A 26,994-nucleotide genomic window follows, 5' to 3' on the forward strand; every position below is an offset into this window, starting at 1 on the left:
ATTCATATTTATATGAAACATATTTATTGTTTAAGCCAACTGCAGATTCTGATATTTGTAGCTTAAAGTTTTAAAGGAAACTAAAAATGTTACTTTAAAGGGTTAATCTTTACAGCTGACTTCCCCCATTGAATATTCAGTCTCCAGTTTAAATTTCTTTCTTTTTTTTTTTTTGAGACAGATTCTTGCTCTGTTGCCCAGGCTGGAGTGCAGTGGCACAATCTCAGTTCACTGCAAGCTCCGCCTCCTGGGTTCATGCCATTCTCCTGCCTCAGCCTCCCGAGTAGCTGGGACTACAAGCTATTTTTTGTATTTTTAGTAGAGAAGGGGTTTCACCTTGTTAGCCAGGATGGTCTCAATCTCCTGACCTCGTGATCCACCCACCTTGACCTCCCAAAGTGCTGGGATTACAGGTGTGAGCCACCGCACCCGGCTCAGGCTCCAGTTTAAGGAAGGATGAATCAGTTGAAGAAGCTTGGAGAGAGCTGTTGTTGGTGAAGGTCCCAGATGAAATGGCATCCCTTTTGGACCACCCTCTAACTATACCACAATCTAGGGACATGGCAGGGTGGAGGAAATATGCAAGGGAAGCCCCCAGAATGATCAGAACCTGTCCCAGTTAGTGAAAAACTGTGCCACCTTCCCTCTAGGGAACAAAAGAACAAACCATCTCAACATATGGCGGCAGCATCCTTCTCTGGGGAGTTCCTAGTGTTGATGAAGAGCAGATTGCTGAAAGGCCATTTATGCACCTGGATCCATCTGTTCCTGAAGGCAAAATTTTTCCTAGGGTTCCTAGTGTTGATGAAGGTGGGATGGAACCTAACAGCAGGACAGCCAGCTCATTATACACTCAGGTTGTCTAATCAGCATGAGTTCTCTGATGATCAGCAAGCTGTGTGCCCCAAGCAAAGGCTTTCTCAAAATTATCACAGATGTAGGCATCCTGGCCAGTGTGAAGCCTCCGGTGTTCAGTCAGGTGCGAACTCCAGCTGAAACCCTCTCCACACTCCTCACATGCGTAGCGTTTGCTGCCAGTGTGGACCTTCTGATGTTGGAGAAGGTGTGAGATCTGGGTATAGGTTCTCCCACAGTCGCTACACTTGTAAGGCTTCTCTCCAGTGTGAATCCTTTGGTGTTGGATTAAGTGGATGCTCTGGTTGAAGGCCTTCCCACATTCCTTGCAGGCGTAGGGCTTCTCGCCGGTGTGAATCCTCTGATGTTGAGTGAGGGAGGAGTTGTGACTGAAGGTTTTCCCACACTCCTTACACTTATAGGGCTTCTCGCCAGTGTGGATCTTCTGGTGCTCAATGAGGTGCGTGCTCCGGCTGAAGGCTTTCCCACACTCGCTGCACTCGTAGGGCCTCTCTCCAGTGTGAATTCTCTGGTGTTGAATGAGGTGGGAGATCTGGGTATAGGCTTTCCCACACACTTTACATTCATAGGGTTTCTCCCCTGTGTGAATCCTCTGGTGGCGTGTGAGGGAGGAGTTCTGGCTGAAGGTTTTCCCACACTCGGTACATTTGTAGGGCTTCTCACCAGTGTGGATGGTCTGGTGCTGAGTAAAGGATGAGGTGTGGCTGAAAGCCTTCCCACATTCATTGCATACGTAGGGCTTTTCCCCCACGTGAGTGCTCTGGTGCCTCATGAGGTGGGAAATCTGCGTGTAAGCCTTCCCACACTCGTGACACGCGTAGGGCTTCTCGCCAGTGTGAATTCGCTGATGCTGAGTCAGGGACGAGCTGTGGCTGAAGGCTTTGCCACAATCAGTGCACTCATAGGGTTTTTCTCCAGTGTGGACTCGCTGGTGCTGAGTCAGGGATGAGCTGTGGCTGAACGTTTTCCCACACTCGTTACATTTGTAGGGTTTCTCCCCAGTGTGGATGGTCTGGTGTTGGGTCAGGGAGGAGGTGTGACAGAAGGCCTTGCCACACTCTCCACATTGGTAGGGCTTCTCCCCCGTGTGGATTTTCTGGTGGCGGGTGAGGTGGGAGACCTGCGAGTAGAACTTCCCACACTGGCCGCATTTGTAGGGCTTCTCCCCGGTGTGGCACCGCTGGTGTTTGATGAGGGATGAGCTCTGTGTGAAGGCCTTCCCGCAGTCCTTGCATTTGTAGGGCTTCTCTCCGGTGTGAATCCTCTGATGCTCGGTAAGCGAAGAGCTCTGAGTGAAGGTCTTGCCACACGCGTGGCAGGCATAGGGCTTCTCGCCTGTGTGGATGATGTGGTGCTGAATGAAATACGAGCTGTTGCTGAACGCCTTCCCGCAGTCATGGCACTTGTAGGGCTTCTCCCCCGTGTGAATTCGCTGATGGAGAATATAGTCCGAATGGTAAATGAAGGCTTTCCCGCATTCCATGCAGTTAAATGGATTCTTCTCCATGAACGTCCTTTGGCGTTTCAAGCTCTTCCAGGGCCTGCCCCACTTCCGGGGCCTGTCTCCATGGGGCACCCGTTGCTTCAGGATGAGGGTTGAGGCCTGCCAGAGGCTTCTCCCAAGCTCGTTACACCCAAGGCCTCTCTCCCTTGAGGTGTCTCCCTTGGGAGTAGCAAATAAACACCTCAAATGCCTCTCCTGCTTTCTTGCATCCTCCGATTGATAGTGACATGCCAAGGGTTTCCCCACCTGGGCATCTCCAAGCATAGCCCTTAAAGGTCCCTCTACTGGGGAAGCTGAATCTTCAGAAATGCTCTTTTTTCGAGGTGTCTCTCGAATAGTCACAGAGCTCGTCTCCAAGTCTGAAAGAAATGGAAAATACCAATACCATCTGTCCCAGGAAAAAGCAAGCTGATTACTTGGAAGTGGCAGTGTAAACCTAAAAAAAAAAAAAAAAAATTCAAACTTGATGTTGCTATTTTGTTTGTTTCTTTTTTCTTTTCTTTTTTTTTTTTTTTTTTTTTTTGAGACAGAGTCTTGTTCTGTTGCCTAGGCCGGAGTGCAGTGGCGCCATCTCCACCTCCTGGATTCAAGCAATTCTCTTGCCTCGGCCTCCTGAATTGCTGGGACCACAGGTGCCCACCACCACACCTGGCTAATTTTTTTGTATTTTTAGTAGAGATGAGGTTTCACCATATTGGCCAAGCTGGTCTCAAGCTCCTGACCTCGTGATCCACCAGCCTCGGCCTCCCAAAGTGCTGGGATTACAGGCATGAGCCACCACGCCCAGCCGATGTTGCTATTTTGAAAGGCATGGTGTACGTAGATAGATTCATGTTCTAACATGGAAGGATAGTCTCAATACACTCTAAAAATGAAGACAACCAAGTTGTAAACAGTTTATATACATAGAGTTGAGTAGCTATGCTATAGAGTACATTTTTTTTACAAATCAATAAGAAAAATGATAGAAAAAAATCTAAGAAAATAGAGAGGCAAGAATATAAGTAGACAATTCACAGAAGAAAAATAAGAGGCTGATAAATACATGTAAAGATGCTGAACATCAGCAATAGTTAAAATAACCAAATCATTAGGATGCTATTTTACCCATTTTAGATTGGAAAATATTAAAGATATCCAGTGTTGCCAAGGGAGCATGGCACAGACCTTCTCACACTATGTTTGTGGGAATGTGCAAGGAAAGAGTGAACAGAAGGTCCATCTCAGTTTTTTTTTTTGTTTTTTGTTTTTTGTTTTTGAGACAGAGTCTCGCTCTGTCACCCAGGCTGGAGTGCAATGGCACGATCTCAGCTCACTGCAACCTCCATCTCCCGGGTTCAAGCCATTCTCCTGCCTCAGCCTCCCAGGTAGCTGGGAGTACAGGCATGCGCCACCACGCCTGGCTAATTTTTTTTTTTTTGTATTTTTAGTAGAGATGGGGTTTCACCATGCTGGCCAGGCTGGTCTCAAACTCCTGACCTCAAGTCATCCACCTGCCTCGGCCTCCCAAAGTGCTGGGATTATAGACATGAGCCACAGCGCACAGCCCATCTCACTCAGTTTTTGTTTGTCTCTGCAGACATGGCAATGACCCTTGGCCAGTCTCTGGGAATCTCCTGGGATGTTTACACAGGTTCTGGGTAAGATGTTCTTCCATATGCTCAAGACCACAGGTCAAGATGTACTAGGCTGTCAGCATTGTTGACTGTAAATATGAATGCATGATGGGCACCTGGTACCTGGATTGGGGTTCTCACTGTGGCTGTTCATGTAGCAGGTATGTGCATACGTGACCAGCTCTCTTCAAGAACTTTGGACTATAAGACTCCAAGTGGGCTTCCCGGGGTGGAGACACCTCATACATGTGTCTGTGGTTTTGCATTAGTAGAAAAATGCACGTCCTTGTGACCCACACAGGGAAAGGGAGGGCTGGAAACCTGTGTATGACCTCTCTTGCCTTTGTTAGTTCCTACTGTTCCTGTGTTGCAAACTTTGCTGTAAACTGTCAGTACAACTCACCAAGTCATGTGACTCCTTCCAGAAAATCGCCAAACCAGTGGGTGGTTGTGGGACCCCCAAAACAGAGACATGACAACTAAATGCTAAATGAGATTCCTGAAATTATCCTTCTGTCATTGGGTTAGGCAATGGTATCTTAGACATGTGTCAAAATCACAAAGCAACACAAGCAAAATAGATAAACTGGACACTGTCAAAATTAAAACCTAGGCTGGGCACATTGGCTTACACCTGTAATCCCAGCACTTTGCGAGGCCAAGGTGGGTGGGTCACTTGAGCTCAGGAGTTCATGAACAGCCTGGGTAACATGGCTGAACCCTGTCTCTACCAAACATACAAGAATTAGGTAGTGATGGCACACGCCTGTGGTCCCAGCTACTTGGAAGGCTGAGGTGGGAGGAGCAACAAAGTCCTGGAAGTTGAGGCTGCAGTGAGCCATGATTGCGCCACTGCACTCCAGCCTGGGTGAGACCCTGTCTCAAAAATAATAATAATTAAAAATTTAAACCTTTGTGCTTCAAAGACACTAGTAAGAAGCAAAAAGACAACTAATAGAATGGGAGAAAATTTTTTCCAATCATATGTCTGATAAAGAACTTGTTTCTAGAATATATAAAGCATACTTACAACTCAGTATTTTTTTTTGAGACGGAGTCTCGCTCTGTTGCCCAAGCTGGAGTGCAGTGGCACGATCCCGGGTCACTGCAACATCCGCCTCCTGGGTTCAAGTGATTCTCCTGCCTCAACCTCCCAAGTAGCTGGGACTACAGGCACGTGCCACCACACCCAGCTAACTTTTGTATTTTTAGTAGAGACGGGGTTTCACCATGTTGACCAGGATGGTCTCCATCTCTTGACCTCATTATCCGCCCGCTTCAGTCTCCCAAAGTGCTGGGATTACAGGTGTGAGCTACCACACCCGGCCACAACTCAATATTTTTAAAAGCTCAATTAAAAAGGGCAAAGTTCTCAATAGTCATTTCTTTAAAGATATACAAATGGCCAATAAGTACATGAAAAGATACTCAACATCATTAGACATCAAGGAAAATAAAATGAAAATCATGAGATTCCACTTCACATTCACTAGTTACATAATAAAAAAAGACAGATAGTAACAAGCATTGGTGATGATGTGGAGAAATCAGAGCCCTCACACACTGCTGGTGGGAATGTAACATGGTACAGCCACTTTGGAAAATAGTCTGGCAGTTTCTCAAAAGGTTAAACACAGAATTACCCTATGATTCAACAATTCCACTCCTAGGTATCTACCCGATACCTAGCCACCATGGTGAAATTCTACCTCCACTAAAAATACAAAAATTAGCCAGGTGCGGTGGCGGGCACCCATAATCCCAGCTACTTGGGAGGCTGAGGCAGGAGAGTCACTTGAACCCGGGAGGCGCAGGTTGCAGTGAGCCGAGATAGCGCCACTGCACTCCAGCCTAGGCGACAGAGTGAGACTCTGTCCCCCCAAGAAAAAAAAATATATATATATATATATATATGAAAAAGGAAAGAACATACTTGAAGGAACTCCGTTGAAATGTCAAAAGTTGGGCCAGGCGTGGTGGCTCATGCCTGTAATCCCAGCACTTTGGGAGGCCGAGTCGGGCAGATCATGAGGTCAGGAGATCGAGACCATCCTGGGTAACACAGTGAATCCCCGTCTCTACTAAAAATACAAAAAATTAGCCGGGCGTGGTGGCGGGTGCCTGTAGTCCCAGCTACTTGGGAGGCTGAGGCAGGAGAATGGCGTGAACCCGGGAGGCGGAGCTTGCAGTGAGCCGAGATCGCGCCACTGCACTCCAGCCTGGGCGACAGAGTGAGACTCCGTCTCAAAAAAAAAAAAAAAAAAAAAGTAAAGATAAAAATAAAAATATATGAATAAAAAGAAATGATGAGCAGAAAGCAAAACCATTTGGAATTTGTGGAGGGAATGGATTTCTTTTTGGAGCTAGTGGGTTTGTTCGTGGAATGTCCATTAATTACATATGTGCCAACCACAGTGCTGTGAGTGGGTGACCTTTTGCTAAACAAGATATCTGGTTCTTGTCCTCAGAGAGGGCGGAGGGGCAGGCTTGTATTCAGACATTTTGGACATATCCTACTTATCTCTTTAGCATCCCTGTCTTTGAACCACCACTGCTCCCCTTTTCCTATAGTCTCAGTGGGTCTGTTACATATCTCCCCAACCCCCACCTCAGCAATGGACATCAGACTTCAGACTGGCCAATCATAATACCCCATTCCTCGGGCCATAATAATTGGTTCATCATCCAAAGGGAGCTAGTCAGAGTCTTCCCTGAGATGAATATATGGGGTTATTAGGCAGAATATAAGTTTGAGACTGTGGGTAGCCATGTTGACTGCTACTTGGAAAGGCCTGTAGATAGAATGAAGCTAGAAACAGACAGAATCAACACATGTGGAAAGGGAAGCGGGGGGGTTGTAGGGAGAGAGAGAGAGAGAACAAGTAAGCCCTCACAATACCATTTAAGGCCTTAGATTCATCTATGCTGAAAGTCTTGCACTGCAATACTTCCTAGTTGTATGGGTCAAAAAAAATCTAATTTTTCTTAAGCTATTTTGATTCTTTACATGCGAGAGTCCTGATATATCAGATAATAACAATCATTATTATTGCAATAGAGAACATTCATTAAATGCTTACTGCGTGCCAGATACTGTTCTGAGCTTGTTCTGTGTATTAAGTAATTTCATCATCCAAACATTTCAATGAGGTGGGTACTATTATTCTCCCTATTTAATAGGTAAGGACGGCCGGGCGCGGTGGCTCACGTCTGTAATCCCAGCACTTCGGGAGGCTGAGGCGGGTGGATCATGAGGTCAGGAGTTCGAGACCAGCCTGGCCAACATGGTGAAACCCTGTCTCTACTAAAAATACAAAAAATTGGCCAGGCACGGTGGTGGGCACCTATAATCCCAGCTACTCGGGAGGCTGAGACAGGAGAATCACTTGAACCCAAGAGGCAGAGGTTGCAGTGAGTCCAGGTCGCACCACTGTACTCTAGCCTGGGCGACAGAGCAAGACTCCATCTCAAAAAAAAAAAAAAAATGGTAAGGAAATGGAGGCACCAATAGGTTAAGTCACTTGCCCACAGTCACGCAGTGGGAGAAAGGGGATTTGAACTCAGAGTCTACATTCTTAAGTACAACATGCACAAGTGCAGTAATAGCACCTCGAGCAAGGAGCTGTGAAAACGCTGAGAAGTGGTGGCCTAGTTATCACGGAAGGCCACTTGGAGGAGGTGACCTATAAGCTTCATCTTGAAACACATGAAGGTGTTCGCTAGGCAGAAAAAGCAGGGAAGGGTATTCCAGACAGAGGGAACAGCATGTGTGAAGGCCCAAAGGTGGCAACACACATTCAGGTTCAGGTACGGACAGGTGCTTCAGTGAGGTCAGGGCATAGGGTACAGTCAGGGGTGGATGGTGAAGATGAGGCCAGAGAAAGCACACGCTGAGTGACACAGGGCGCTGAGTGACACAGGGCACTGAGTGCCAGGCTGAGGGGCTGGGACTTCATCTTGGGGGTACTGGGGAAGCAGGGGAGGGTGTGAGCAGGGGAGGGAGGGGGTTAGCTCTCAGTATGGAAGGATCCCCTGGGGCAGTGTCGACTGGAGGGGTAAGCCTGGGGGCCAGGAGGCTGGGGTGAGGGTCCAGGGGAGAGAAGCGGAGGCCTGGCCAGGGGCAGGAGGGACAAGGCTGGGGACTGATGCGCTGTGACGGGACAAGGGGAGGGTGGGGTGAGAATTATAACGATGACAGCCATTGAAGCCACTACCGACTCTGTGCCAAGCTCTGGGCTCTGCTCTGTATCTGTGAATTCACTTATTCCTCCCAATCCTAGACACTCATGTCACCTCCTTTTCACAGATGAAAAAATCAAAGCACAGAGAGGCTAAGTGACTTGCCCAAGGCCACACAGCCAGGAAGCAATCAGCTGGGATTTGGACCCACACAACCCGACTCCCGAGCCCACGGTGATCACCCGTGTGTTCCACTGTCTCACCCCTGAGTGAACCTCACTGGCCATGAGAGATGGGATAGGAAGAGGGCTCACACCTCCTGGATATTCTCACCCACCTGGACAGGTAACTCGCCGGGCCTCTCTCTCCTCCTGCCTCGGCTCTTCCCCTCGCTCCAGACGGGAGATCACATCGGGTTTGGACCCAGGCAGCCCTGCCCCTGGGGAAAGATACAAGAGTTGGCTGTGGGTGCCAGAATCACAGGGAGGTCTGCAGGGAAGGTGCATGCATTGAGCGCCTAATAATTAGAAGTACAAATGGCCAACACAAGACTTATTGGTTGTGTGCTTAGCACACTGCAGAGAGGCTGAGCCAACTTATTTGTTGAGTGCTTAGCACACTGCAGAGAGGCTGAGCTCTGACAAAGCTGTTTAAGGCTCCGGGTCTGTGCTGTTCGAGTTAACTGCACTGTGACAGTGTAAAAAACACTGTCTTCTGTGTTTCGAAGACTTACTGAAGAAAAAAACAGTAAAATCTCTCAATCATTTGTTAATCGATTATTATTTCAGTGTGTCAAGATGATACGATTTTAGATAGCTTGAGGTGAATAAAATGTATTATTAAAATTAATTTCATTTGTTTCTTATTTTTTTTAACGTGACCATCAAAAAATGTAAAATTACCTAAGTGGGTTGCATCTTATTTCTGATGGACAACTCTGTTTTAGATTCATTGATGCCCAAAGCGTCCATCTCAAGACTTCTAAATACGTAAGTTAAAACATTCACTTTTTTTTTTTTTGAGACAGGGTCTTGCTCTGTTGCCCAGGCCGAAGTGCAGTGGCACAATCATGGCTCACTGCAGCCTTGACCTCCTGGGCTCAAGTGATCCTCCCACCTCAGCCTCCTGAATAGCTGGGACTACAGGCATGCACCACCATGCCTGGCTAATTTTCAAATTTTTTGTAGAGATGGGGTCTCGCTATGTTGCCCAGGCTGATCTCGAATTCTTGGGCTCAAGTGATCCACCCACCCTGAACGTTTCCTTTTTTCTTTCTTAGATGGAGTTTCACTCTTGTTGCCCAGGCTGGAGTGCAATGGTGTGGTCTCGGCTCACTGCAACTTCCGTCTCCTGGGTTGAAGCAATTCTCCTGCCTCAGCCTCCCAAGTAGCTGGGATTACAGGTGCCCGCCACCATGCTCGGCTAATTTTTTTGTATTTTTAGTAGAAACGGGTTTCACCATGTTGGCCAGGCTGGTCTCAAACTCCTGACCTCAGGTGATCCACCCGCCTTGGCCTCCCAAAGTGCTGAGATTGCAGGCATGAGCCACTGCACCCAGCCCAAACATTTTCGTTTTGATGAAACTGTCTTGAATCACTGTAGACAAACATACCATCCCTGATTAAAACATGAGATAATTACAATAGTCAGGGTGATACTAAAAAGCGAATGTCTATTAAGCGCAGATTACATGCCAGGCATGTTTCTAAGCTGGTTAAATGTATTACCTCATTTTCACCCTTCAGGCAGGAAACCGAGGCACAGTCTAGTGTTGTGTGAGCAGGAATGGAAGAAACACACAACACTGCAGGAAGTCACAGAGGGTGGAGAAATCAAAGGAAACTTCCTGGAGGAGGTGAGCCAAGAGGTGACTAGACTAGGGGTGAGGAGGAGACGAATTTTGTTTCAACAAACATGCCTGGCCAGGCACAGTGGCTCACGCCTGTAATCCCAGCACTTTAGGAGGCCAAGGTGGGTGGATCACGAGGTCAGGAGTTCAAGACCAGCCTTGCCAAGATGGTGAAACCCTGTCTCTACTAAAAATACAAAAATTACCCGGGCGTGGTGGCAAGCACCTGTAATCCTGGCTACTCAGGAAGCTGAGGCAGAGAATTGCTTGAACCTGGGAGGTGGAGGTTGCAATGAGCCGAGATCGCGCCACTGCACTCTGGCCTGGGTGACAGAGCAAGACTCTGTCTAAACAACAAACAAACAAACAAAAAAACATGCTCAAGGGCCTCCCGGTCTCCCTGTGCCAGTCCCTGGCACTGCTGGAGATACAGAAATGATCTGGACACTCCCCTGTGCTTGAGGGGGTCTCAGGCTGAAGGGGGAGGCAGACCTGGACACAGTTACAATCCAGGGTGACTCCGGGATTCCTCTCATACAAGGATCCCGTCCTCCCTCTGTCTTAGGTGCCCAGGCCTATGGTCACAGCCTTCATCTCTGATGACACAAATCTCCACATCTTGGTGTCAGACACCCCCTCCCACATCCCAGCCTCCCAGGGACTTTCTCCACTATACTTTATCTTATTATTTTAATTTTATTTTTTGAGACAGGATCTTGCTCTGTTGCCCAGGCTGGAGTGAAGTTGCACAATCACAACCCACTGCAGACTTGATCTCCTGGGCTCAAGCCATCCTCCCACCTCAGCCTCCCGAGTGGCTGGGACTACAGGTGCACGCTGCCACATCCCACTAATTTTTACGTTTTTTGTAGAGACAAGGTCTTGCTATGTTGCCCAGGCTGGTCTCGAACTCCTGACCTCAAGCAATCCTCCCACCTCAGCCTCACCATGTGCTGGGATTACAGGCATGAGCCACTGTGCCTGACCTTTCTCCAATTCTTGACTCCAGCTATCCTTCCGTGGAAAAGGAGGGTGCCCTAGAGCGTGGCTTGGTGGCTGGGTGAACCACGGGGTCTGTCTCTAACTGCTGCAACCAGGGGATAGAGGAGCAGGGACCCAGGACAGCTAATCCTCTGATACTGCAGCCCCCTCACCATGCATTGCCTCCCATGATTTCACATTCCACTCCCCAGCCTGGCATTTACCACCCATCCCTGTAACCACTCCCCTGCCTGCACCTCTACCTGCCCTGTCCCTCTTGGCCTGCACTGAGCTCACCAGGTAACAGCCCCGCTGTGGTTAGAGCCAAACAGCCTCTGACCTGGGTGCTGGTGCCCAAGAAGGCATTGCCACTAAGGTCTTTTTTTTTTTTTTTTTTGGAGACAGTCTCGCTCTGTTCCCAGGCTGGAGTGCAGTGGCATGATCTCAGCTCACTGCAACCTCTGCCTCCCTAGATGAGATCGTGCCACTGCACTCCAGCCTGGGCAACAGAGCAAGACTCCGTCTCAAAAAAAAAAAAAAAAAAATAGAAGAAGAAGAGGATACACAGACACGGAGGGAAGAGGCCACATGACACAGAGGCAGAGAAAGAAGGGAGGCGGCTACCAGCCAAGAAATGCCAGGAGGCACCAGGTGCTGGAAAAGGTGAGGAAGGACCCTCCCCTGGAGCCTTTGGAGGCAGCGTGGCCCAGCTGTCACCTTGGTTTTAGACTCTGGTCCAGAATCATGAAAGAACTGATGGCTGTTGTCATAAGCCACCACGTTTGTGGTTGTGTATTGTGGCAGCAGCAGGATACACTCCCCCATGCCCCTACTGCTCCTGCCCGTGAGCAGACACATGTGCTGTCACAGATGCCACCTTAAAGACAACCTTCTGGCGAGGCGCCGTGGCTCACACCTGTAAGCCCAGCACTTTTCAAGGCCGAAGCCAGTGGATCACTTGAGATCAGGAGTTCGAGACCAGCCTGACCAACACGGTGAAACCCTGTCTCTACTAAAAATTACAAGAATTACCCGGGTGTGGTGGCATGCGCCTGTAATCCCAGCTACTTGGGAGGCTGAGGCAGGAGAGTCACTTGAACCTGGGAAGTGGAGGCTGCAGTGAGCTGAGATTGCACCACTGTACTCCAGCCTGGGCAACAGTGAGACTGTCTCAAAAAAAAGGAAAAAAAGACAAGGTCAGGCGTGGTGGCTCATGCCTGTAATCCCAGCACTTTGGGAGGCCAAGGTGGGCGGATCTCTGAGGTTGGGAGTTCGAGACCAGCCTGACCAACATGGAGAAACCCTGTCTCTACTAAAAATACAAAATTAGCCGGATGTGGTGGCACATGCCTGTAATCCCAGCTACTCGGGAGGCTGAGGCAGGAGAATCGCTTGAACCCAGGAGGTGGAGGTTGTGGTGAGCTGAGATCGCGCCACTGCACTCCAGCCTGGGCAACAAGAGCAAAACTTCATCTCAAAAAAAAAGACAACCTTCCTCTGATCAGCACAGAGGCAGTAGGGGAACAGAAAGTGGTGACACTGGGGAGGGTGTCAGGGCCAGGACACATACGGGTACGAAAGAGACGGTAAAGACAGTGCCCTGGGCTGGGTGTGGTGGCTCATACCTGGAACGCCAGCACTTTGGGAGGCTGAGGTGGGCGGATCACTTGAGGTCAGGAGTTCGAGACCAGCCTGGCCAACATGGTGAAACCCCGTCTCTACTAAAAATACAAAAATTAGCTGGGTGTGGTGGTGCATGCCTGTAATCCCAGCTTCTCAGAAGGCTGAGGCAGGAGAATCACTTGAACCCAGGAGGCAGAGGTTGCAGTGAGCTGAGATCGTGCTACTACACTCCAGCCTGGGAGACAGAGCGAGACTCCGTCTCAAAAACAAAAAAAAACAAAAAAAGTCAGTGCCCTGGCCTGGCCTGGTCCCTGGGTGGGCAGGAGTCTGTCTCTGAGATGGGAGACCTGAAGGAGGAGTGAGTTTGGGGGTGACATGACCTGCTCAGGGGAGACAGGGAGTGTGGGGTCCTGAGCCTTCCCCACGGTGGTATTCTGGAGGCCACGAGCTACACAAGGTTGAAACTCATGGGACACATTGAAGGGACACCATTGTGGATGTGTGGAAAAGGGTGAACACAGCCAGCCTGAGATGCTCCCTTTGGAAAGGCCTGCTAGCCAGGTAGGCCCTAGGCTGAGGTCCAGCAACCTGGACTTTAGGAGGGTTCCCAGAATTTCCTAACTGATGTGGAGCTCACTAGAGCCTCAGCTGCTTGTGGTTTTAATTTTTATTTTAATTTTTTTTAGAGATGGGGGTCTCACTATGTTGCCCAGGCTGGCCTCGTAATCCTGGGCTCAAGCGATCCTCCTCTCTTGGCCTCCCAAAGTGCTAGGATTACAGGTGTGAGCCACTGTGCCCAGCCCTAAACTGTTTGTGCAAACACCATGGTTTACGTTGAACACCTGCTTTTTTCCCAGGAGTCTAAAATTTGGGTACATTTTCCTAGAGGGGGCTGTGTGACCAACCCCCAGGAAAAACCCTGAGCACAGCCGGGCACAATGGCTCACGCTTGTAATCCCAGCTCGTAGGGAGGCAGAGGCTGGAGGATAGCTTGAGCCCAGGAGTTCAAGACCTGCCTGGGCAATATAGAGAGATCCTGTTAAAAAAAAAAAAAAATGCTGAGCATTGAGTCTCTGGTGAGCTTCTCTGGTGATAGCATTTCACATGTGTTGTCACATCTTGTTGCAGGGAGAATTAAACGCATCCTATGTGGCTCCACTGGGAGAAGGTTCTGGAAGCTTGCGTTTGGTTTCTCCTGGATGTCGCCCCGGGTGCCCTTCCCCTTTGCCAGCTGTGCTGTCTCCTTTCTCTGTAATAAACCATCACTGAGCGTTTAACTAAGGGCTGAGTCCCTGGCATCCACTAACGAATCACTCACCTGTGGTGGTCTTGGGGACCCTGATGGAGAAGTTTAGGCCACGTTTTTAATGAGACCACTTTTTTTTTTTTTTTTGAGCCAGAGTCTCACTCTGTTGCCCAGGCTGGAGTGCAGTGGTGCAATCTCGGCTCACTGCAACCTCCGCCTCCCAGGTTCAAGTGATTCTCCTGCCTCAGCCTCCCAAGTAGCTGGGATTACAGGCGCCCGCCACCATGCCCGGCTAATGTTTGTATTTTTAGTAGAGATGGGGTTTCACCATGTTGTCTAGGCTAGTCTCAAACTCCTGACCTCAAATGATCCAGCCGCGTCGGCCTCTCAAAGTGCTGGGATTACAGGCGTGAGCCACTGTGTCCAGCCTAAGCCACATTTTTGGTGAGTTTGTCCAGAGAAAGTGTGTGAGTGAGGAGGGCTGAGGATGGAGATGTCACATCACCACAGCTACGTACAGGGGAACATAGAGATGGAGAATGAGAGGCCCAGGAAGGAGGGAACTGAAACCAGCAAGCGGGCTGTGCTGATGTGCAGGGGTGAGACGAGGCCTGGGCAGGGCTGGGGCTGTGGGGACGGTAAGGAGGGGTTAGGAGGGGCAGGGCTGTGGCCTGAGGGGTCCCCTGGACAAGGGGAAGTAGATGTTATGAGCAGAATTGCTGGTGTCCCCCTAAAATGCATAAGTTGAAACCTAATCCCAGGTGATGGTGTTAGGAGCTGGGGCCTTTTGGAGGCCATTAGGTCATGGGGGTGGAGCTCTCGTGGTGGGGATTAGTGCCCTTACAAAAGACACTCCAGAGAGCTCTCTTGCTCCACCCTGTGAGGCTATAGACAGCAGCCTCTGTCGGCCGGGTATGGTGGCTCATGCCTGTAAATCTCAGCACTTTGGGAGGCCAAGGTGGGTGGATCACTGAAGTCAGGAGTTCAAGACCAGCCTGGCCAACATGGTGAAACCCCCTCTCTACTAAAAAATACCAAAAAAATTAGCTGGGTGTGGTGGTGGGCACCAGTAGTCCCAGCTATCTGGGGAGGCTGAGGCAGAAGAATCGCTTGAACCTGGGAGGTGGAAGGTGCAGTGAGCCAAGATTGCGCCACTGCACTCCAGCCTGGGTGACAGAGTGAGACTCTGTCTCAATAAAAAAAACAGAAAGAAAGAAAAAAAAAGAGAGAAGGCGCCGTCTATGAACCAGAAAGCGTCCTCACCAGACACCGAGTCTGCTGTCGCCTTCATCTTTGACTTCCCAGCCTCCAAAACTCTGACATAAAGTTCTTTTTTTTTTTTTCTTGAGACGGAGTCTCGCTCTGTCGCCCAGGCTGGAGTGCAGTGGCGCAATCTCGGCTCACTGCAAGCTCCGCCTCCTGGGTTCACACCATTCTCCTGCCTCAGCTCCCGAGTAGTTGGGACTACAGGCACCCACCACCATGCCCGGCTAATTTTTTGTATTTTTAGTAGAGATGGGGTTTCACCGTGTTAGCCAAGATGGTCTAGATCTCCTGACCTCGTGATCCACCCGCCTTGGCCTCCCAAAGTGTTGGGATTACAGGCATGAGCCACCGCGCCCGGCCAACTCTGACATAAATTTCTGCTGTTAGAAGCTACCCAGTTTACAGCATTTTGTTAGAGCAGCTCAAACTAAGCAAGACAGGGCCGAGGATGGTGCCCGGGGGTCTGGTCTGGAGACCAGGGGGGATGTGGGGCCAACCAGAGGTGGGGACCTGGAGGAAGAGAAGCAGGACAGTGGGTGAAATGAGCCCAGCATGGGGTGAATGTGAGGGGCGTGAGGTGGGGAGGGCTATGCCTGGAGGCAGGAAGGTGAGCAAGTGCAGGATCTTGGAGACACGCTAGGGGACAGAGTTTATATGCTCCGGGGGAAGATGCTCAGGTCAGATTGGGACCTGTTGATGGGGAACATGTCCAGGAGGCACTTGGAGCCTGAGATTCTGGATCGGGCGTTGCAGTGTGGAGCCTGAAGTCTGGGGACAGGGAGGTCACCATATGTGGAAGGGAAAGCATTAGAAGCAGCTGGATGACCGCATGGTCGCTGATGCCTGTAATCCCAGCACTTTGGGAGGCCGAGGTGGGCCGATCACCTGAGGTCAGGAGTTCCAGACCAGCCTGGCCAATACAGCGAACCCCTGTCTCTACTAAAAATACAAAAATTAGCCGGCATGGTGGTGCGTGCCTGTAATTCCAGCTACTCAGGAGGCTGAGACAGGGGAATTGCTTGAACCCAGGAGATGGAGATTACAGTGAGCTGAGATCGCGCCACTGCCCTCCAGCCTGGTGACAGTGAGACTCCATCTCAAAAAAAAAAAAAAAAAAAAAAGAAGAAGAAGCAGCAGCAGCTGGGGACACAGGCTGAAGAGTGTGTGGGATTCGTATTTTACAGGACAGGCCAAGGGACTCGGGCCCTCCTGGCTGCTGGGACTCCAAGACTGGCCGGCAGAAAGAGACAAAGGGAGAGGCCAGGCGTGAGGGACCAGTGAGAGGAGCACAGAGGCCCCCAGATGGCAGGGGATGGACATGAATGAGAAGAGGGTGCCAGGGGGCATCAGAGAGAGTGCTAGGGGGCATCAGAGAGGGTGCCAGGGGGCATCAGGCCTCCCCCGGGGGAGGGCAGACGGAGGGGCCTCACCCAGGGAGAGAAGGTTCCGGTAGTTCTCCAGCATCACGTCTCGGTACAGCTCCCTCTGGCCAGGCTCCAGCCAGCCCCACTCCTCCAGGGTGAAGTCCACAGCCACATCCTTGAAGGTCAATGATTCCTGCAAGGGCCAGTTTCACTCTGTGGAGGGGCACATCCTTCTGGAACTCGGGGGCAGAAGTGTCAGGGGTCAAGAGCCCACAACAGCCCCCTGGGCTGGAACATTCTGATTGTGCAGAATTGGGATGCCTGAATCCAGCTGGCCTATGGGAACCTATCTAAGGCAGAAAGTCGTCCATAGGCACCTTGGTAGATAGTAGAACAAGGAGCCCTTTCACTTGCCATCTGTTGGGAAGTCATTGTAATATACCAGTTAATTTAGTATATGACAGTTTACCAAACTGCCTGCAAACTGCCACCAATATATGAGGTATAAGCTAGGAGTCCTGCCCGGGATGAGGCACGCTTGTGCAGTGCATAACCCGCACAGCTCTAAGTGACAGCCCTAAGAAATACTTAAAGAAAAAACTGTCAAGCTCTTGTGTGCAGGAGATATTCACAAGTCCCATTCTATCCCAGACCCCATCCCTGATCCTGACCCCCATTCCTGACTCCAGGGATGAGGCTCAGGGATGAAGCAAAACCATCCACTGTCCACTTTGCCTCGTAACCGAAAGGCTGCAGTGTTAGATGCAAAATGTTTAGACTGCGTGACACGGTCCCAGCTCAGAGCATTCTGCCTCTGCCCCCTGCCCCTCTGCACTGCCCAGCTCCCGTCTCCTCATACCCCCTTTCCCAGTATTGGAAGAGTCAGGACACCTTGAGATCATGCACAGGGATGAAGAGGGCCCACTGGAGTCCACAAAGTCACCTTGGGGAAGAGGAAGCCCAGACTCACCTGGCCCTCAGCCATCAGGGTCCCGTTGGCCATTGCTGGGTCCTGGGCATGTGCCTGTGGGAGAAGGGTCCACGCCAGGGCCTGAAGAGCTGGAGGAGGAGACCACAGCAGAAAAAGGGTCATTTGTGACCCTGACAGACAGATGCTTTCCCCAAGACTCCTGGTCACAAAAGGGGCCATGGTCCCTTAAGAGTCAAAGCAAAGTCCCAGGACAGGCCACCTGAGGCCCCCATTCCATACCAGTGACAACAGCCAACAACCATGAGGCTGTCTCACCTCCCCGACACAACAGCTCTCGGACATGGGAACTATGGTTATCCCTAGATGAGGACATTGAGGCACAAGAGGTCAAGACTTGCTTAAGTTCACGGAGACAAAAAGTTTCAGAGAAGTCTAGCCACAGGGCCACCCCATCTCTTATCTTTTTTTTTTTTTTTTTTTTTTTTTTTTTAGATGGAGTCTCGCTCAGTGTCCCAGGCTGGCTGGAGTGCAGTGGTGCCATCTCGGCTCACTGCAACCTCTGCCTCCCAGGATCAAGCAATTCTCTTGCCTCAGCTTCCTGAATAGCTGGGATTACAAGCACCTGCCACCATGCCTGGCTAATGTTTACATTTTTAGTAGAGATGGGGTTTCACCATGTTGGCAAGGCTGGCCTCGAACTCCTGACCTCAGGTGATCCACCCACCTCGGGCTCCAAAATTGCTGGGATTTTAGGCCTGAGCCACTGCGCCTGGGCCAGGGGTTATTATTTATTTATATAATTTATTATTTTTTAATAATACAGACAGGGTCTCTCTATGTTGCCCAGGCTGGTCGCATACTCCTGGGCTCAAGCAATCCTCCCACCTCGGCCTCCCGAAGTGCTGAGATTACGGGCATGAGCCACCACACCCAGCCTTGGCAAAGATTCTTAAAACTTTATTCCATAAACTGGGACTTCCTGCCTGGTGGGGTAGATAGGCTGTATAACAGCCCCCAAAGATATCCTTGGAACCTACAAATCTTATCTTATAGGGAAAAGAGACTTTGCAGAAGGGATTAAGTGAAGGATCTTTAGATGGGGGGAATTATCCTGGATTATCTGGGCGGGCCCTAAATGCCTTCACAAGTGTCCTTATAAGAGGGGGCAGAGAAGAATCTGACACGGGGCAGAGGAGAGTCTGGCACAGGGCAGAAGAAGGCCACGTGCCAGAAGCAGAGAGCAGCAGAGGCAGAGAGGATACTACGCTGCTGGCTTTGACGACAGAGGAAAGGGCTACAAGCCAAGGAAAGCAGGGCCCTGGAAACTGGCAACGAGGCAGCGAAACAGATACGTCCTTGGAGCCTCTGGAGGGAGCATGGCTGTGCTGACCCCTTGATCCCTTTGAATCCCGCTTCCGACTTCTGGCCTCCAGGATTGTAATATAATAAAATTGTGTCATTTTAAGTGTGTGGCAATTTGTTACAGCGCCATGGGAAACTAATACAGTCCACAAAATGAAAAGATGCAGCACCTCACACACATTTCCCAGGCAAGGAGCCACACACATCCCCGGCTACACAGAACACACACACCTGAATGCTGAAACTAGTGCACGAGGTGTTTTGGTTTTTTTTTTTGAGACAGAGTCTCTATCTGTCACCCAGGCTGGAGTGCAGTGGCGTGATCTCGGCTCATTGCAAGCTCCACCTCCCAGGTTCACGCCATTCTCCTGCCTCAGCCTCCTGAGTAGCTGGGACTACAGGCACCTGCCATCACTCCTGGCTAATTTTTTTTTTTTTTTTTTTAGTAGAGACAGGGTTTCACCATGTTAGCCAGAATGGTCTCAATCTCCTGACCTCATGATTCGCCCGCTTCAGCCTCCCAAAGTGCTGGGATTACAGGTGTGAGCCACCACACCTGGCCTAGTGCACGAGGTTTTGATGAGAAAATGAGGAAGAGAGTCTTAACTTTATCCCCATGAATCGCTTGTTAATTACAAAAAGAACAGGGTAACTTTTTAATCTTATTTAAATAATTAATTTATTAATTTGGAGACAGAGTTTCGCTCTTTTTGCCCAGGCTGGAGTGCAGTGACTCAATCTCAGCTCACTGCAACCTCCGCCTCCTGGGTTCACACAATTCTCCTGCCTCAGCCTCTCGAGTAGCTGGGATTACAGGTATCCACCACGACACGTGGCTAATTTTTTGTATTTTTAGTAGAGATGGGGTTTCACCATGTTGGCCAGACTGGTCTCGAACTCCTGACCTCAGGTGATCCACCCGCCTCAGCCTCCCAAAGTGCTGGGATTACAGGCGTGAGCCACCACACCTGGCCTTATTTTATTTTTGAGACAGAGTCTCGCTCTGTCACCCAGGCTGGAGTGCAGTGAGGCAATCTTGGTTCACTGAAACTTCTACCTCCTGGGTTTCAAGTGATTCTCAGGCCTCAGCTTCCTGAGTAGCTGGGGTTACAGGAGCCCGCCACCAAGCTCAGCTAATTTTTGTATTATTATTATTATTATTATTATTATTTTATTATTTGAGATGGAGTCTCGCTCTGCCGCCTAGGCTGGAGTGCAGTGGCATGATCTCGGCTCACTGCAACCTCCACCTCCCAGCTTCAAGCGATTCTCCTGCCTCAGCCTCCCGAGTAGCTGGGATTACAGGTGTGTGCCACCACACCAGGCTAATTTTTTTGTATTTTTAGTAGAGATGGGGTTTCACCATGTTGGCCAGGCTGGTCTCGAACTCCTGACCTCGGGTTATCCACCCCCCTTGGCCTCCCAAAGTGCTGGGATTACAGGTGTGAGCCACCGTGCCCAGACCAGGGAAACTTTAGAGAGGAGAAATTTGGCAGATGCCACCTTACCCATGTGAGTGAGGCTGATGTGGTGTGTGGTGGGACAAGCCGAGCCCAGAGTCCCCAGTCTGATGAGGAGACAGCATCACTTCTAGGGCATCCCTGCCAAAAGCGTGTGACCTAAATCTAACTATGAAGAAGCACCAGACAAACCCAGACTGAGGGACATGCAAGTACATGGTCTGTAATCTTCGGAACTTCCAAAAGAAGACTGAAAACCGGTTCCAGACTGAAGGAGACGCAACAATGCGAGCAATGTGTGACCTAGGATTTCCTTCGGCCATTAAGGACATTATTGGAGCCAGCCATAATCCCAGCACTTTGGGAGGCTGAGGTGGGAGGATCGCTTGAGCCCAAGAGTTTGAGACCAGCCCAGGCAACATAGTGAGACCCCGTTTCTACAAAAAAAATTTTTTTTAAATTAGCCGGGCATGGTGGCATGTGCTTGTAATCCCGACTACTCAGAAGACTGAAGTGGGAGGATCTCTTGAGCCCAGGAGGTCGAGGCTGCAGTGAGCTATGATTGTGCCACTGCACTCCAGCCTGGGTGACAGAGCAAGACTTTGTCTCCAAAAAAAGAAAAAGAAAAAGAAAAAGAAAAAAAAAAGACAAAAAGACATTATTGGAAGAATAATCAAAAATTTGAATAAAGTCTATAGATTAGCTATTAGTATTACATCAATATTAATTTCCTCATTGTGATCGTGGTGCTATGGTTATGTAAGAAAATGACCTTGTCTTTGGAAAACAGAGATTCGCTAGAAGGGCTGGGGAGTGGGAGGGCGCAGAGACCGAGAGAGGGCGACAGAGACCCACAGAGAGGGGGAGAGACACGCAGAGAGAGGGGGGACAGAGACCCAGCGAGACGGGGACAGGACCTGGGGCGGCGAGGGTGAGGGGAAGATCAAAGAGAGATGGGAGACCCAGAGAGGGAAGAACAGATGCTCAGGATAAGGGGAGCCGAGACCGAGTCTGTGCCCGTGCAGTGCTGCTCTCGGGTTCTGGGGTCAGAATCTGGGTTGCAGCTCTACCAGCCTGAGAGAAATCGCAGTCTCCCCGAGTCTCAGGTTTTTCAACTGCAAAGTGAGGAAAGGTAGGTTCCCCTTCCTAGGGATCGCAGCAGTCCCACGCTCCGCCGGACTCCTGGCAAACAGCAGGCGCCCAATTCCTGCGCGCCAAGGCGTCTGAGCCGCGCTGATACTAGGTGGGACTCAGGGAGTGACAAGCGGGGGGTGGCGCGTCACCCACAGCGCCCTCCCCACTCCCACCCAGACCCAACTCGGGCCCGCCCCCGGAGCTTCTGCTAGCCTGTCTGGCCCGGCCTGCACCCACCTGCTCCGGTCGGGTCCGCGAGGTCCGTGCGTCCAGGTGGATTCCGCTGGACAGCCAGGCCTTCCCTTCCTCCGCCGGGTCCCGGAACGCGCCTGCGCGGTCCCTGTCTCGGAACCGTAAGTCCCGGTACTTTAAACTCGGCATCGCAGCTGGACTACATTTCCCAGAAACCATTGAGGCTCATGCTCCTCCCGGCCTAAGGGCTCTGACTGCGAGGGAAAGCTGGGAAATGGAGTCTGGGAGCAGGATGCAGGGCAGGAGTAAGACTGTATTTAGATACATACACAACAGCTTTTGGAGGAAAACTGGTATTTGGAACATGCCTGACTGTACTGGCACGCGAATATCCCTGTTTTAGGTAGAGGCGATGCCATTGTCCATTTAATCCAAATTTCTCATACCATGGCTGAAGTCTTCAGGACAGATAAAAGTTGGCCCTGTGTAAACTGATGGTGAATGAATTGAACCACTGTTACTCAATTTCCCTGGGCATCTGCCTTCCTGTTTGCCTCAGTTTCACCCATCACTTCTTAAAGGGCAGTGTGGTAAAGGCAATGGAGCCTATTCTGGGAGCTGGGAGATGTGTGTTCAGGAGTGTAAGGATGGTTTGATATTAGGACATTACGCAATTTATCTTTTGACCTTTCTGAATATATCAATATGCAACCATATCTATAGATACACTAAAAAGACTTTTAATAACATTCAGTAACCCTAGATGCTGAGAAAGCTTACAAAAAAAAATTCTGTAACCAGTCATTTCTAGATAAGCTTAATAAATTAAGCATATATTCATATTGAACAACAATAGCGACAATGTTAAAGAATTACTGGCTTCTTACTGTGTTTATGTATGTCCATATAATCAAAACCTCATATGAGGCTTAATCGTAAAACACTAAAAGTATTGCCAGGCTGGGTGCAGTGGTTCACACCTGAAATCCCAGCACTTTGGGATTTCAAAGAGGGAAGCTAAAGATGGAGGATCACTTGCACTCAGAAGTTTGAGACCAGCAGGCAACATAGCGAGACCCCCATCTCTACAGAAAATATAAAAGTTAGCCAAGCATAGTGGTGAGCACCTGTAGACCCAGCTACTCGGGAGGCTAAGGTAGGATCAGTTGAGCCTAGGAGGGCAATGCTGCAGTGAGCTGTGATGGTGCCAGCCTGGGCAAGAGAGCAAGACCCTCTCTCAAAAAAAAAAAAAAAAAAAGTGTAAACCATATATGTGCTCATGAGCAAAAGCTAGATGGCTCATTGCCAGAATGAAATAATAATAGGTGTTACTTATTGACAACATGTTGTGAGCTTTACTAGTTGACTGAGCTGACACCACCACCCTATGAAGAAGGCATTGCTCTCCCTATTTTACAGACAAGGACACTGAGATAGAGGATTTATGTCATCCCCCCAAGCTCCCAGAGCTAGTCGAGGACAGAGGCAGGACTTGAATCCAGGTCCAGCTCATATTTGCAACCACTTCATTTTACCGCTGCCAAGTTTGCTCCTTTTTCCTTATGTCCCGATAACCAAATGCTCCAAGCACAGGTTGTACTGTCAGCTGAGGCTCTAGAGTCAGGGTGGCATGGAGCAGAGCCTCAGCTAATCTATAATAGGCATGTCACACTGTGGAGACAAAGGTGACTCCATCTTGGATGGTAATCCGCCATGTTGACTTCTGATTAATCCCAGTCCTGGGAATTCCTTCTGATTTCTACTTTACTTACTGTCCCTAGTGTAAGAACATGTCAACCTTGATGCTGTCACACAAATTATAGGCTATGACACAAACAGCATTCTTGCCTGTTCTGGAGGGTTAATTGTCTTAACCCTTAATTGTCTTGCTAAAGTAAGTATTCCCCTTCCCTATGTGAGATAAGCCTTAGGATTAGGGAGTAACTGTGTGGAGATAGACCTGTCTTGCTGCCACCCAAGACCATGCTTCCCTTTGTAAGTTCCCCAAATAAATCACCCCTTACCAATGAACTGTGTTTGTCTCCCTCTTTTTTGGTTTATTGTCTCCTTCCACATTTGGGGGTTATTTTGCATAAAGTCCTTATATGGAACACACATGAACAAGGAGTAAGTCTTCATTGCTATAAGCCATGAAGGAGGTTGGGGGGGTGTTTGTTACTGAAGCATAACTACTTATCCTGGCTGATATAATTGTCTCCAAAGGTTTTGAGGAAGCTGAAATTTGATATTAAATACAAGTTATTATCAGAGCTTTGCAAGTCATTAACCTCTCTGTGCCTCAGTTTCCTCATTGTACATGGGGTGATAATAAGTACATGGGGCAATAATAAGTACTCTATCAGGTTATGAGATTTGAATAGGTAGATAGAAGTAAAGCCATTAGAACAGTATGTGACAGATAGAAAACACCATATAAGTGTTTGCTATTATTAAAAAATGTGTTAGGCCAGGCACGGTGGCTCATGCCTATAATCCCAGCACTTTGGGAGGCCAAGGCAGTTGGATCACTTGAGGTCAGGAGTTCAAAACCAGCCTGGCCAATATGGTGAAACCCTGTGTCTACTAACAATACAAAAAAATTAGCCGGACATGGTGGCTGGGGCTTGTAATCTCAGCTACTCGGGAGGCTGAGGCAGGAGAATCACTTGACCCGAGAGGCAGAGGTTGTAGTGAGCCAAAATCGCACCACTGCACTCCAGCCTGGGCAACAGACCGAGACTCCGTCTCAAAAAATAAAAAATAAAAAACGTGTTAATAGTTCCCGCCGGTGACTTATATTTTTTACTTATTTATTTATTTTTTGAGACGGAGTCTCACTCTGTTGCCAGGCTGGAGTGCAGTGGCACGATCTCGACTCACTGCAACCTCTGCCTCCCGGGTTCAAGCGATTTTCCTGCCTCAGCCTCCCGAGTAGCTGAGACTACAGGCGCGTGCCACCACACCCAGCTAATTTTTGTATTTTTAGTAGAGACGGGGTTTCACCGTGTTGGCCAGGATGGTCTCGATCTCTTGACCTCGTGATCCTCCCGCCTCGGCCTCCCAAAGTGCTGGGATTACAGGCGTAAGCCACCGCAACTGGCCCCAACTGTGACTTGCTATTTGCTCTTCCTTCTACCTTTTCCCCACTACTGCTTTCAGAAAACACCTACTTTTCTTGCAAGAACAAGTTCTTAAAGCCTCTCCTGCAGTAAACGTTCTCCGATTTCCACCGAGCTGAGCCGGAGCTGGCAATTCGCTCTGTTGGGTTCCCACAGGAACATCCCAGTATCTTATAGGGCTATGTGCTAACCGCTGTGTTGTAATTCTTTGTAACTGTCTGTTTCTCTCGCTTCAGTCTCATCACACTATAATTTATGTACGACTTAATTATGTTTATTCTGCATTTCTCCCAGGAAATTTCCATGAAGTTGAGGAAGTGTCTGGACCTGCAGCATTAAGACGTTAAAAAAAACAAACCCCGGCCGGGTGCGGTGGCTCACGCCTGTAATCTCAGCACTTTGGGAGGCCGAGGCGGGCGGATCACGAGGTCAAGAGATCGAGACCATCCTGACCAACATGGTGAAACCCCGTCTCTACTAAAAAAAACAAAAATTAGCTGGGTGTGGTGGTGCGCACCTGTAGTCCTAGCTACTTGGGAGGCTGAAGCAGGAGAATCGCTTGAACTCGTGAGGTAGAGGTTGAAGCAAGCCGAGATCGCACTACTGCACTTCAGCCTGGGTGACAAGCGAGACTCCGTCTCAAAAAAAACAAACAGAAAAACCCCCAAACCAAACCCATAACACTGCTCACTACTGGCCAAGCAAAAAGCATTTTGGGACCACTAGTTTGCGACCCTCAAACCTGAGTTTTTCCCAGGTGCTGCAGTCCGGCTACCAGCTTCAGAGGTGCGCGTGAAGTCAAGCATCTCTGACGCATCTGCTGTAGCCACGTCCCCGGCCAGCGCACAGCTGACGGCGACGTAGCGCGCACCAGGAGGAGAGTCGCCATGGCAACCAGCGTTCCGTCGCCCGGCCACGTCCTCAGGAGACTGGAGCCGGCTCCCAGCGGAGGCGCGGAGTAAAAAGAGGAGGGAGAAAAAGAGGAGGGAACAGTTCTCAGCTATAGAGAGGCCCAGACATTACAGCCTCGTTCCCGCGGACTTTCAGCGCGGAATAAGTAAGCGCCAATGCCGCGTAGGACAGTCAGCCTGCGCAGGCTGAGGCCGTAAACTACCATTCCCAGAATCCTTCTGGTTGCAGCCAGATCAATTTCAGAGGTTGGCACCAGTGCTACACCTCTTCAAAACTGCTCATTTAAGGCGCAGCGTACTACGCATGTGCTAAATATGGTATCTTGGCAACGGATGGGGCTAGACCAAAGAAGTCAAGGTTTCGACCAATCAGAAGTCACGCTCGGCCGGGCGCGGTAGCTCACGCCTGTAATCCCAGCACTTTGAGAGGCTGAAGCGGGCGGATCACTTGAGGTCAGGAGTTCGAGACCAGACTGGCCAACATGGTGAAATCCCGTCTCTACTAAAAATACAAAAATTAGGCCGGGCGCGGTGGCTCACGCCTGTAATCCCAGCACTTTGGGAGGCCGAGACGGGCGGATCACAAGGTCAGGAGATCGAGACCATCCTGGCTAATACGGTGAAACCCCGTCTCTACTAAAAATACAAAAAATTAGCTGGGCGCGGTGGCGGGCGCCTGTAGTCCCAGCTACTCGGGAGGCTGAGGCAGGAGAATGGCGTGAACCTGGGAGGCGGAGCTTGCAGTGAGCCCAGATAGCGCCACTGCAAGTCCGGCCTGGGCGAAAGAGCAAGACTCCGTCTCAAAAAAAAAAAAAAAAAAAAAAAAAAAAAAAAAATTAGCTGGGCATGGTGGCGCACACCTGTAATCCCAGCTACTTAGGAGGCTAAGGCAGAAGAATCGCTTGAAACCAGGAGGCAGAGTTTGCAGTGAGCTGAGATCATGGCACTGCACTCCAACCTGGGCGACAGAGCAGGGCTCCGTCTCAAAAAAAAGAAAAAGAAAAGAAAGAAAATGTATTCGAATCTAGTATTCAGGTGCACAGAGGGTGAAGAATTGTAGTTCAGATAGAGAAGAAAACCTGCACCTTCCACGTTGACCACTGCTCTTCCTCTATTTAACCATCCTCGAGGGTTGCACTGAGTCATGTCCTTTCGGATGCATTTCCTTCCCAGAGGATAAGTGGTTGTCGCTTCACACCCTTACAATATGCTGTCCATCCTTTTTGAAGGTCCAAGTCACTTCTACCTTGAATTAGGTTAATGGGTGTCTACAGATGAGTGGGATGTGGTCCCAGCCTTTGAGGAGCACCCAGTCAGGTAGAGAAATAGAGCTGGACACCAACTAGGGGGAGGGTCCCCAGGAAATGGACAGAGACATTGA

The 26,994-nt window shown here is 49.7% G+C and overlaps 1 protein-coding gene across 3 annotated transcripts; it reads right to left on the reverse strand.

The window, feature by feature from the left end:
• Positions 1-4: 4 nt before the first annotated feature.
• On the reverse strand, positions 5-24,213 carry LOC100452928 (zinc finger protein 883). 3 transcript variants are annotated; one of them, XM_024236667.3, is made up of 5 exons: positions 21,629-24,213; positions 17,475-17,563; positions 16,571-16,697; positions 8,513-8,614; positions 5-2,739 (listed from the first exon to the last, which is right to left on the reverse strand). In XM_024236667.3, the coding sequence occupies exons 2-5, from the start codon at positions 17,505-17,507 to the stop codon at positions 863-865; spliced, it is 2,139 nt and encodes a 712-aa protein (XP_024092435.3). In that variant the 5' UTR covers positions 17,508-17,563; positions 21,629-24,213; the 3' UTR covers positions 5-862. The 3 variants fall into 3 exon arrangements, with proteins under 3 accessions (XP_024092435.3, XP_024092436.3, XP_024092438.3); XM_024236668.3 differs by lacking the exon at positions 21,629-24,213 and having other exon boundaries at positions 16,571-16,717; XM_024236670.3 differs by lacking the exons at positions 16,571-16,697; positions 17,475-17,563; positions 21,629-24,213 and having other exon boundaries at positions 5-2,816; positions 8,513-8,598.
• Between the last annotated feature and the right edge of the window lie 2,781 nt (positions 24,214-26,994).

This window comes from Pongo abelii, chromosome 20, assembly GCF_028885655.2.
Source record: "Pongo abelii isolate AG06213 chromosome 20, NHGRI_mPonAbe1-v2.0_pri, whole genome shotgun sequence".
In the NCBI taxonomy this organism is placed as follows: domain Eukaryota; kingdom Metazoa; phylum Chordata; class Mammalia; order Primates; family Hominidae; genus Pongo; species Pongo abelii.